General features: G+C 37.3%; 2 protein-coding genes across 2 annotated transcripts in view; both read right to left on the minus strand.

The window, feature by feature from the left end:
* LOC108603566 (tubulin beta chain) overlaps window positions 1-3775 on the minus strand; it is a 25462-nt gene extending 21687 nt beyond the window's left edge. Inside the window, exon 1 of the mRNA XM_017992483.1 lies at window positions 3496-3775. Within this exon, the coding sequence (XP_017847972.1) occupies window positions 3496-3552 (57 nt within the window). The 5' untranslated portion in view covers window positions 3553-3775. The remainder of the gene's footprint in view (window positions 1-3495) is intronic.
* A 1528-nt stretch (window positions 3776-5303) lies between these two features.
* On the minus strand, window positions 5304-6122 carry LOC108601582 (seminase). Its single transcript, XM_017989482.1, has one exon. The coding sequence runs from the start codon at window positions 6120-6122 to the stop codon at window positions 5304-5306; it is 819 nt and encodes a 272-aa protein (XP_017844971.1).
* Between the last annotated feature and the right edge of the window lie 6604 nt (window positions 6123-12726).

Below are 12726 nucleotides of genomic sequence, written 5' to 3' on the forward strand. Positions count from 1 at the left end.
ACTAGACAGTATTTTTTATAAGCTTAAAATTACTTTACTTTAAACTATTGATTTAGTTGTGAGCATTTACTTAATTCCAATTACTGACAGTGATTTTTTTTATATAATTTTACAGCATATTTATTTAAATCTATATTTGGTCAGCTGCTCTTAACTGCTTAAGTTATTTGCTGCTTTTGCTTTGTGGTCTAGTAATTATTTTAAAAGCAACACACACAAGTCGCAGAGATGTAAAGTTTTTGATTAAGCAAATGGCAAGTAAGACAGAGAGAGAAAGAGAGAGAGAGAGAGAGAGAGAGAGAGACAGTTAGCGAGACAAGCGTGTGAAAGATATTAAGCTGCGATAATTAGCTTAGAGCAGCATACACTCAATACCAATACCAATACAATATTCAACACACACACATGCACAAGATACACCTGTTCAGCTAAATATTGCCGTAAACTTTCTTTTTATGCTTTGCTAGCTACAAAACATAGACGAACGTATAAAGAACCGCATCAAAATTGCATTTGCATAGAGCCAGGCGCATTACCCCCACGAGCTGTCAGAGCAAACAAGCAGCATGTATGTGTGTGTGTGCTTGTGCATGTGTGCGGGTGTAAGCATAAAGAAATTATAGCTGCGATAGTTGCCAACGCCATCTATAATTCAATTTTGTGCATTATTTTGGTTGCTATGATGATGCAAGGTTGGAGTCTTTTGGTTTCAGCTTTTGCCACAGTCTTTAATTCCATATTTTGTTTGCTTGCTTTGCTTTTTGCTAACCCCGAGCAACGTTCCGTTCCATTCGTCTATAAATTTTATTCTCACTCTTTGGCATTTTTATTTTGCTGTTTTTTGGCTCTGGCTTTGGGCTTTGGGGCTTGGAATTAAAGCGCAGACAGGGCCACATGCCCGTAAATAGATTTTCCTCAGTTATTGTGCACGAAAAATGATTTAGGGAAAATTAGGTTTATGCAAATAATGAAAGAAACAAAAAATGATAATAATAAAAATTGCATGGCCCAGGGTTCAATTTTCATTTGTGCGCTCTCGCTGGCAAAAATTTACAACATTTTTGCTTTTGATATATGAGAGAGCTACGCACACTGCAATTTTTTGAATTGCAACTTCAACGTAAACAAATATATGATAATTTAACCAAAAATATATGTACGCAAAGTAGTTAAGAGGTTTATGCTGAGTGCTATACTTAATCTGTTCCATTAGATGTAAAAAATTACATTTGGTATTTGTTGTTGTTTTTTTGGAATTTTGCTTTATCAATAGATTTTTTCTTATTTGCATGCGAGCAAAAAACTTTGCACAATTTCGCTGCAGCGCATAAATTTGTCTATTTAGTGCATGTTGTTGTTGTTGTTATTATTGTTGTTGTTGCTTTTGTGCATAGCATGCAGTTTTTCATATTTATTATTTATTTATTTTAGCGCACAAACAATAATTCACACTGAAAGCCAATTAATCAGAGGAGGACATTCAATTAAATTACAAAATAATATTAAGCGTTATTTGTGTGTCTGTGTGTGTGTGTGTGTGTGTGCGTAAATAATGCCTGCAGTTAAATATGCTTGCCATTATTATTGGTAAAAATTTAATGCAATAATAAACAAACATGTTTTTATCTTCTCACACACGCGAAACGCGAACGCGAACGCGAACTCACTTGTCAGCTGTTATAAATTACATAAATTTCAAATTATGCATCGTGGCTGAAAACAAAGGCCTCAACCTTAATGTAATGTAAGTAAAATAAGCCAGCATTGTCATTTGGCTGTATGGAAAATTCAGCGGCATAATTAACTTTTGCCAAATGCCAATGCAGCAAGTTGAAGTGGAAAAGCGTGTAAAGACAACAACAACAACAACACACAACATAAATTAAAAGAATAATAATCATGCAAAGCAGAAGAGAAAATTATGCTGCAAAAACAACAAAAAGAAAACCGGCCGAAGAGAAAAAAACTGTGTCAAATGTCAACGTTTTTCTAGCCGCTTCTTCTTCTACTTTTTGCTAGTTGCTCGTTGTGGTAAATTGTGCGAGTTAGCATTAATGAACTAAATTAACTTAGAATGCGCACTCTTTTTTATTCAGACTTGGGCTCTTTACTGTAATATTTACATTTGAATGCGTTTAATTGACAGCCAACATGCTGAATAAAGTGGGCGATGACATACATGGGCGAGTGTACTGATGAAATAACTACGCTCTAGTATGTAATTGCTATTTTTGGTTGTCTTCTACCTTTTTATGCTGAGAGTATGTTAAGTCAACTGATTAGAAACAAAAACACGCAAAGATATGAACATTAGGGTGAGTCAGTTAAAATTTTAGCAAAATTATAATCTATGGAATATTTTCAAAATATTTCTCATAGTAACCTTTGTTCTAAAATGAACTCTGGGCTACCTCAAATTGAAAAAAAGAAAAGCCTAAAATATAAAATGCGAAAAACTATTGATGTAACTTTTTAACATAATTTATAATAATTTTATTTTATTGTCGAGTGTGCGTATTCAAAAAAATGAGCTGTCGAAATGAGTGAATTTCTTAAAAATATTATTGCAAAACATTAACAATACATCAACCACATATTTTGATTACAATATTCGCATAGCCAGGGGTTGATTTTAATTCCATTGTTTGCATAGCAAAGAATTCAGAATTTCAATCACATCGACCCACCCGACCATATAGTTGACTAACAAACTAAACTACAGTTGATAAGACAAGATACAAATTGTTATGAGCTGACTGAGATACGCTTGTTCTCTAGACTTGTTAATGGAATATCACAATTGCATGTAAATTTAGTCAAGTGTTAAGGGCCGCAGCAAACATAAAGAAAGTTTAGCTTTCATTCCCAGCATTTGTGTGGCACAGTTCAAGAGCAGAACCTTGGCAGCAAGTTTTGAAATACTTAAATAAATAGCGCTAGAAGGTCTAACGATATCAATTACAAAGCTAAGCAGATAACACGCTTTAGTGAAATTTATATATTGTAGCATGTCATAAATATAAATATATATATATTTTTTTTGGGCATATGCATCATCGTTTGGGGGATTATGTGTGAAGGGTAAAGAAAATATTTTAGAAATTTTAGCTATTGCTATCTGTACTTTAGATAAGATAAAAACTGCGCTCAATCTTAACGTCAATTGTTGCTATTTGCAGTTGTATAGTTTCGCTAACTAAAATAAACAAAGAGCGCGAGAGTAAGAGAGCGGCTGAGCGAGCGAAAGAGCGAGAGAAAGTGCATGCCGGTACACACTGCGCACTAAAAATGCAGAAAGGAAAAACTCAAGAGCATAGAGCAGGGGCGAATGAGCGTGTAGAATGTAGAGCGCGTTGATTTTGCTTTGGTTTTATAATTAAATGTGTGAGGTTAGGAATTAACTATAGTGCCTTTTGCTTAAGTTAGCAAAAGGGGCGTTGTATCGACACACACACACACATACAGTCTTAGTTATTGTATATTAATTATACGCACCTTTGAACCAATTTGATTGCCACATTGGCCCGCCTGCAAGTGCACAATTTCCCTCATAATTGCTTTGAACTCTGTGACTAAGCAAAGGTCAACAAGAAGTTTTCAATCTAAGCGAGCGAACGATTATGCTCTGAATATCAAAAAGAAACAAACACTAGGTACACACACACAGAAAGAGCGACGAGCGTAACGAGCGAGTGAGCGAGCGGGGGGAACACAACTGTTTTTATTTAGGATTTATATATTTTTGTAGATGCGATCGGCGCGTTCGCTACGAGAATTCAACGTGCACTGAAAGCACAAAGACGACCCAGAGACCGAGCGACCCACTATTTGAATTGTCTGACTGCTTGAGCCGGTTAAACCAATGGGCGGGGGGTGGCGGCGGGCAAGCAGAGGCACAATGTGTCAGCATTAAGTGTTTGCCACGTGAGAGAAGAGCGTGAGAGAGAGCGAGAGCGAGCAAGCGAACGTACGTTCAAGCAAACGAAAATAGTTGAAAATGTGACAACAACTGATAAAACGCTCAGAACAGCAAGAAAAAAAAAAAAGAAACAGCAACAACAATAACATGTTTGGCATAGAGAAAATTTTTATGATTCGCTCGCTCGCATTCTTATGCTCTTTGGTTTTCATCTGGAATAACCAGCCGCAATGCGCTCAGATTGTTTACGCTTGACAGAGCGCCAGAGCGAAAGAGCGCAAGTGACTGAGAGCGCAGTGACGAGAGAAAGAGAGCGTAAGAGCGCAAGCGAAAGAGCGTCAATTGTATACCACGTGTATTACAACGTTTATACACTGGCCTCGATTCCAAGTAAACATGTTTTTAATGATTTGTGCTGACGTATAAACAGAGAGAACATACAGTCAAGCTACGTTATATGCACTTATATACAGATAACTATGTGTACATTAATACGTTTAATATAGTGTATAGTATTTTATAGTATTAAGATTGTAAGCACTTATAGCTTGCTCTACTCAATGATAATGCGATCATTTTTTATTTCATAGATTGATTTGTTGATTGATTTGCTCGAGTGAGAAAATAGTTCAGTGGCTTCTACCAAATTCGGAAGCAACAAACATGTCCACAAGAATTCAATTCGCAGTCTAATTTTTTCATAGCAACCTGTTTAACATATTGAATAAATATAAATATTCAATAGTTTAGTAGAATTTACAAAGTAGCTACATAAGCATTTCACTTTCAAACTGATGTGTTCGCTATATAGAGATATTTGCAAGTATAATATTATGTTACATAATATTATTGTTTGTTACATTTTAAAATAAACAGGCTTGTCCAGTATGCCAGTTGAATGGGGTAATATAATACACATAAATTTTAGATTTAACTTAATATGCTGCTACTATAGCTATCAATGTCGATAAGCAAACCAAACCTGTCAACTAATTATTGTAAATTAAGCTATATGCTGTTAAATTAAACTAAATGTTGTTAAGTAAAATGAGTACAATATAAATGGTTTAGAAAAAGTTACTCAAATTAGTAGCTTAAATTATAAATATATATTAAAGTAGAACATCTCATTGTTCTTTTTCTTAAATGCTCACCGAATTAAATAAGCCATAGAGCACTTTGAATAATTCTCTGCTTTTATTATAAGCTAGTTAAAAAGTTATTTAAGTGGAACTCAACAGTAATCCTCTTTAAATCAAAGAAAACAGATCAAATACTTAAATTTTATGCGATTTAATATATACGAGTTAATATATTATTAAAAAATTTAGTTTAAATGCATTGTTAAAGCAGCTGTTGTAAAATTCGATTGTCAAATTCAACTTTATTTCATTTGCTCCACACACTTTTTGATAAAGTCCTTGTAGGCGTACGTACTCATAAAGATATCAGGCTGCTGCCTATTGCCACATTCATAGGTCCACGTGCTGACGCCGCAGAGTTGACCCTTGAATACCAGTGGTCCGCCGGAGTCGCCATTACAAACTGTTTTGGAATTGTAGCTGCCAGCGCATATCACATTGTCCGGCAAATCAAACTTGACCTTGTCCTCACATTCCTTTTTATCTATGACGGGCACGGTTAGAGTACGCAGCGAATCGTCGGTATGTTCAGTTTCGCCCCAACCAGCGATAGTGACCACATCCTTGGCGGCTAATTTGGACTTGCAGATAGGTAGGTAACCCACATAGACGCTGCGAATGGGATGCGTGACTTTCAACACGGCTATGTCGGCAATAAAGTTGAATTTATTATAATCCGGATGCAGTCGCGCATCTGCAATATAATTTAGTTTTGCAATTGTGCGCAGCTTGCTGCGATGCTTCGTCTCGCCAGAGACTACATGATACATCCTGTAGCTCTTATTTTCGACGCAGTGCGCCGAAGTCACAACGTGCTTGGTTGAGATCAGTGTTCCAGTGCAAATAAGTTTTGTCTGCTGACAAATCTGCACTGCATAGCCGCCCAGCTTGGTGATTGTCGTCCTAGCTCCACCATAGATTCTCGGCTCTATTTTCTCCGAAGTATGCTCAGTATCATTTGCCAGCTCCTCGGCCATCAGCATTGGTAGTAAAAGCACTAAGATCAGTTGCTTCAGCTGCGAAAACATTTCAATTACTGCTTGCAAATCTCTTCGTATCATTTGCTCTTGCAATTGATTCGATTTGCCTTTTAGGTTGCTTTTACACTATGTCTGGCCATATGACAATAACAATAACAACTAAAATTGACTAGTTCCTAAAGCTGCTCTTTCAATTATAATTCACAGACAACTTTAAACGAAACATAAGCACTAGTCGTATACTTAACGTTATTCTGTTAATAAACAATGACAATGAATTTGTTGTATAATTTTGTTGACTGACAGTGGCCAGCAAATAGTTACAAAATTATACTAACTAAATTTTAAGTATGCTTAAATATTAAATTCAAATAAATATTTAATACATGACAGATCTAATAAAATCTACATAAATATATAAGAATTTTAATTGGAAAACAATGTTAACAACTTAAAATTAAACGGATATTTTTTAGTCTAATGAATTAGGCGCTGCGCTTAAATTAGCGCAAGTGCACAATCATAAAAAAATGAGTATTAGGGTTTGGCTTAAGTGCATGCTGGTTAAAGTGTAATAATTTGACTTGCTTAAGGGCTTAACGTTTTTTATTGGCTTAGCATGAAGTGTCAATTATTGAATTCGTTTCGTTCTAAATAAGCTCTGGATTCGTCATATACTGTATGTTTGAAGAATTTACTATATGCGGCTTTTATCTCTCCTTGAGGCAGTGACACAATAGCTTAACACCTTGTAGGTATTATAGGCGCCAAGCTTTATAGTCAGCCATGATGTTATCATAGCTATTAGTATCCAGCAGCGCTTGCTTAAGATCTGCCCACCAGAAAGCATCGAGGAAATAGTGTAAGACCTCGTGGAGCGGCATCTCGCCGCCATAGTCGTCGGTTATGGTGCCATTAAAGAAGACGACCCAGCCCCAGAGGCTGAAGTAAGCTTCAGAGTGCGTTCCACAGCGTCACGTGGAGCAGGCGGCGTGCGTCGCCACTGCTTGGATAGGATATCAAAAGCGCAGGCAGACGCGAGGGTTCATCATAGATCAGATATCGCATTTGATGAGCTGCTAAGGCAGCGCGCAGAGAATGCCACCGAACATCTCATTCACATCCAATGTTTCCCACAGTCCAGACGCTCAGGGAGACGCCCACGGGTATAAGCAACGGATTAGGCGGTATAGCCGAAGCGAGGAATTGGCCAAATAGATAGCCCATCAAGTGCTGCCCATGAGGCGAGCGCGCATAGAGCTGCATCTGCATTGGCATCGCGCACATCTCACTCAGCCTGCAGGTAGCCGCCTAGAGGCGAAACACCAGATAAACGCATGATGATCCCGTTGAAAGTAGATGTGATGCAGTCCAAAGGGTCGCCAACTAGCCAGAATACATATATAGGCAATGGGGACAGATTGGCGTCGCATATTCTTCTTCTACGTAGCTTCTCATGTTTCTGGACGATAAAGGCTTGGGCTACATTATGCGACTTGGTTTGCTTTGTGCGCGTTTGATTTATTTATGATACGGCAGGGCACTCACTAATACATATGAACAAAAACACACACATATATAAATGAGAAAAATTTTAGTTGTCAACTTTTGCACTGAAAAAAATTATTGGCAATTAAATTTCGAATAGTTTGGGATCTCTAATTCATAGATTACATTTATGAGGCTGACAATAGATTGAGCCGCGAGATTAAAAGCTCTTCTGTTCGGTTGTTATCGCAATTTCTTGCATATATTCAGGCTTGAAGCGGAGCTGAGAGCTGTCACACAGGACCAGCTTAACAAAAGGCAAACATGCGACTTACTCCTATTAACAATACAGATGCCTAACAATGCCTATTTCCTTTTGTATTACTTTGCTGCGCATTGCGTAACGGTCTGTATACACCAAGATTAAGAATGGCCAGTCAAATGGGTTAGCTGCTTAATTGGCTTGCACTGTGTTCCTAAGCGGCAGCGAGATCGACAGCGATTAGCTTAGACGCCTTGCCAACAATTACAAAGAGGTCGCGTTAATTTATAGCAATGGCTATGAAGACCAGCGACGCCGTTTTAGCCTTTTCTCAATTCGAATCTGGACAGTATTTGGCCTATTCTTAAGGCTTTAGCAAAAAGATAATTGCTTTTTATTGATATAATTCTTTAAACAATTCATTGGTACATCAACGCTGATGTTGATCTATGTGTGAGCTGAGTAGAAAGCTCTGGTATGTCACTTAGTAAATTATCAATATTCAACTGTGAAGAATTATCTGTAAGTTTCACTTTCTTTAGCCACAATTGCTACTAACAACAAGAGCAATGCGACAAGTTGCTTAAGTTATAAACACATTGCGCTTATTGCATAACATTTTCGATATTGAAGCTGCTGCTGCTGGCCAATTGATTAACTAAGCAATATATAATATTTGTAGACTTGTCTATTCAATAACATGATACAGTAATTAAAATTAGTCTGTCTTCAAGCGAAGCCTTTGGCTAAGTGTATGCTGTAGTCGCAGTTTAAGCCTTAGGCGTGAATAAATATAAGCCTTTGGCACTTTCTGGTGTCTGCTGGTTTGTTTGGGCAACGGACAAGCGGCAAGACTTCAACAGCAAACCAAAAAAAAAAAAAAAAAAGAAGCAGAATAAAGTATCCTTTTAAGCATACGCCGTCAAATTAAACCTTTCTCGTTTTTGCTTGTTGTATGTGGTAGAGTTTTCTTCTTTTTTTTTTTGTTTTTTAAACCGACGCACGTTTTGTTGCCAGTACATTTGCGGTTATGTGCTCATTGCACACACACACACACACACACACATACATGCGCTATGGAAATGAATTCAAGGATATAATGCATATGCTTTGTGGATGTGCGTGAGCCTCTTGCCAAATTGTCGATTTTATTATTTGTGTTTATATGATTTTTTCAGCTGTTCTGCATTTTAAAGTGGCTGCCTAGCCGCATAGCAAGTGGCAAGTGGCATGAGGCATGAGTAGAGAGAAAGTAGCAGAAGGGGTGGTGTGTTTGGGGGCTCATATCATGCGTTGCGCGTTCTCAGCCTCATTTCTTATTATAATGTGAAAAATATCCTTTTACAAATTCAAAACGTTGAAATGTGCGATTTCTTTTGTTCGCTCGCTTTTAACTGCCAGCTTGCATAAGTATCTATGTGTCTGTGTATGCTTGTGTGTGTGTGTTATACTCGTGTGTATTGCTACCCAGCACGTGCTGCAAGTTACAAGCGACGAGTGAGTGTAAGGAAATATATTTATCATTTTGTATTGAAATATTTTTGCGCATCATTTCGTTGTAATTTTCTACATGCTGCATTAGTTACGTATGCAAGCCTTTTTGGTTGGCCTTTTGGCCAACTCATCGTGCAATTCTCTCTTTAAAGGCACTTTCTGCATTTCTATATTTAATTAAACTTTATGCAAGATACATAACTGTCAGTGCCAGCAGCAGCAGCTGCCAAGATTTATATATTTCGCAAACTCTTTCTGATGGATTTTATTTGCGAATTGTTATTATTTGACAATGTACCCAAAGCTTTAATTGCTTTGCAATTCAAACAAAAATTTTGTGTTTGCGTTAACTTTTTCCAAAAATACGATTCGATTGCCTATGCTGGCAACGAAATAAACATTTCAGCAGCAATGGCAATGGCAGCAAATGGAAATTGCATGAAGGTTGCCAGTTGGCATTATTAGTTTAGTTTTTCAAATTAAACGAATTTGCATGTCATATGCATTCCAATCCAGCAAGGCATAAATACAGTTGAATTTATAATATGTGTTACTGTCTCTACTACAGCTCGAAAACATTTGTTGCGCTACGCAGCTTGACAATAGCTTAATATTGTGGCTAGACATGTGAAATAAAAATGAATGAATGATGAATTTACTTTGCAGCGCACACAATTTTTAGTACAATTAATAAGCAAATTTTTTTTTCTAGAGTATCTAACGCCTTGCTTGACTTAGCTTCAGCTCTCTCAGGCATAACTATTCGGTTGTCAGCTTTATATTTATTTTTTTTGCTGTTGTTCGCAATTTAATTGCACTTCGGGCTTTAGTTTTGTTGCAATTTCATTGCTGACTGCTCGTATGTCAAAATTGCTTGTCACCTAAAAATTTGTTACGATTGCCAACAAAAACTGCTGCGAAATTAAACTCACGCCCAACAGCAACAATTTCTCTAACTGTAGTTTGCTTTTAAGCTAAGGCCACGGCTAAGAGTTTTATTGTGCTTGTTTATGCTCGCAGTCAAAAGTGTCGCAATGTGGGTTTAGTTGGCTGCTGCTGCTGCTGCTGCCATCGAAATTCCGGATTTAACAGCAAAGTAACCAAAATGCAATTGTTTTGCAATTGGCATTTTGACCACATTCTGACACTCGCTGGCCATATGCTCTGGGTGGTTGGTTGGTGAGTGTCAACAGCGGCGAATGTAAATTGCTAAAAACTATATCCCACACACACACACACATGCATATTCTATACCTACATTTATATGTGTACGTATACGTAATTTATTTAGCATTTCAAATGTATGTTGGCAGGCAATAGAGTCAAGCGACAGGGGCTGCAATGCAATGCGCTGTCGATATGCTGAAATGTCCTTAATTGAAAATGAATTTGGTTTTTGGAAAAATTTTGTATTTTTCTTGTTGTCCAATTGCCAGAGCCAGAGCCAGAGCCAGAGCTGGACAGAGCTGGAGAGAGCTGGAGTTGGCTGTTGGCTTTCTCGTCTACTAATTCGCAATGTTTTGTGTTTTATCTGCATGTGATGCCGAGCTGCAAAACCAACGCAATGTTATCGTAGTGTATGCGTGTGTGTGTGTGTGTGTGTGAGGGGCTGTTGATAAAATTTGCATATTTGAAAAGCCTGCAGCTCTCAGAGCGACCACAGCTGCTCTCGCTGTCTGTTGTTTACTTAGTGTCGCCGAAACTGGACGCTCGCTTGGAATAGAAAGCCGTTTAGGCAATAGGGGGCACACACACACACACACACATGCACACATTACGATTGCCGCACAGTGTATGCATTGTCAAATAAAAATATACATACGAGTATTTGAATTCGACAACGTATATTCTACGCTTTGCAATTTGCCCTAACTCTGCAACTGAATCTGAATCTGAATCTGAATCCTTGCAGCTGACGAGGCTGCAATTGTATCTATATCTGTTTCTGTTGCTGTTTCTGCATCTGAGTTTGCATTTATTGTGAATAGCAAAGAGATAGATGGATGGGTACATATATAGACATGGACATGGACACGAGTGTAGGCTTCAAGTCTGGGTGCTCTCCATTTGCCGCCATGCATGCAAATTGCACTAATGAGCACCACAAATTTTGCATAGACAAATGCCTGACCAAACAATGCAGCTGCAGTCAGACAGAGAGAGAGAGATAGAGCATGATAGTGAAAGAGAGAGCTGCATTTGATACGTGATGATTTATATAAAGCGTTATATGTGTGCCTGTCCCTGTTTTTGTTGCTGAGGTCAAGCCACAAAATAAATAACGAACGAAAATATGAAACTGTTAACTTGCCCTGCCATGGCTTAGCCAGGCTAACTAACTGTTTTAGACAAGTAGCAAGCTTTTCACGCACGGTTGCTTGCTTCATGCAGCAATGAGTGCAACTGTGACAGTTTTCTCTTTTTTTTTCCCCCAGCGCTAAACGCAGCTGCAGTTGCTGCAATTTTTGCTCATTAGAGTAAATGCACTTAATTAGAGCATGAAAACAGTTTTTGTAACTCAAATCCACCAAAAAAATATAATATAAAGCAGAGACAGGCACAACCGACATTATTAGATGCTTTATAATCAGCCAATGAATTTAATATGTAAAAGAAAATGTCTGAATAAAAATTATAATATATACAAATAAATTTCTTGTACTTAGGAGATTATCTATATATCCTCAGGTCATCAAACGTACACTTTATAGAGCCTGCCACGCCTTCTTCAGCCTTCCATACATATAAACTCTTTCAACTCTTTCAAACAAAACGACCCTTTTATTAATTTTTTACCTACAGAGTCTCATAAGCTTGCCAGCGATGCTGGCCATGATTATGCCATTGTTAATAACAAACATGGCCAAAGTGCGCTCTAAATTACTGCAAATAAATAACAAGATAAACGCAAAATGCGACAAATGGGCCAAAACTTACAAAGTTGCGCATACGCCATGTTAAACAATTCTGTGCTTTTTTTTTTTATTTGTCTTGCTTGCAGCTGTGCGCCGTCATTAGCTTCAAGTGTGCGAGAATACAAAAAGAATTACAGATAAACATGGCCCAGTCCTTTGATTACAGTCATTAAAATTCATTAGCATTTATTGTGCAGACATTGTTGCAACAAGAGCGCAGCTGGATAACTGTAAATCGTAGCCAAGCATGCAAGTTGGCTAAAAAAATAGGTCCAAGTACTTAGATTGCTTAATAGCTTAAGTAAAACTTTGGCAACGCATGTTTTTGTGTTGATAACAACGGAATTTATAAGCAGATTAAGTATAACGTGCTTAAGACGACTTATTTAAATTCCAATTTATCAAATATTAAAAAACTAAATAATAAAAAAAAATAAATTCTTTAAACACTTCAAAAAAACTACACATTAATAAGAGTTAACTGATGTAATTTACATCATTTTAAATTCATAAAAAGACTTTTGAG

Source organism: Drosophila busckii, chromosome 3R (genome assembly GCF_011750605.1).
Source record: "Drosophila busckii strain San Diego stock center, stock number 13000-0081.31 chromosome 3R, ASM1175060v1, whole genome shotgun sequence".
Lineage (NCBI taxonomy): Eukaryota > Metazoa > Arthropoda > Insecta > Diptera > Drosophilidae > Drosophila > Drosophila busckii.

Coding starts and splice junctions, on each gene's coding strand:
- LOC108601582 (XM_017989482.1), bottom strand. CDS start 6,122: ATGATACGAAGAGATTTGCAAGCAGTAATTGAAATGTTTTCGCAGCTG.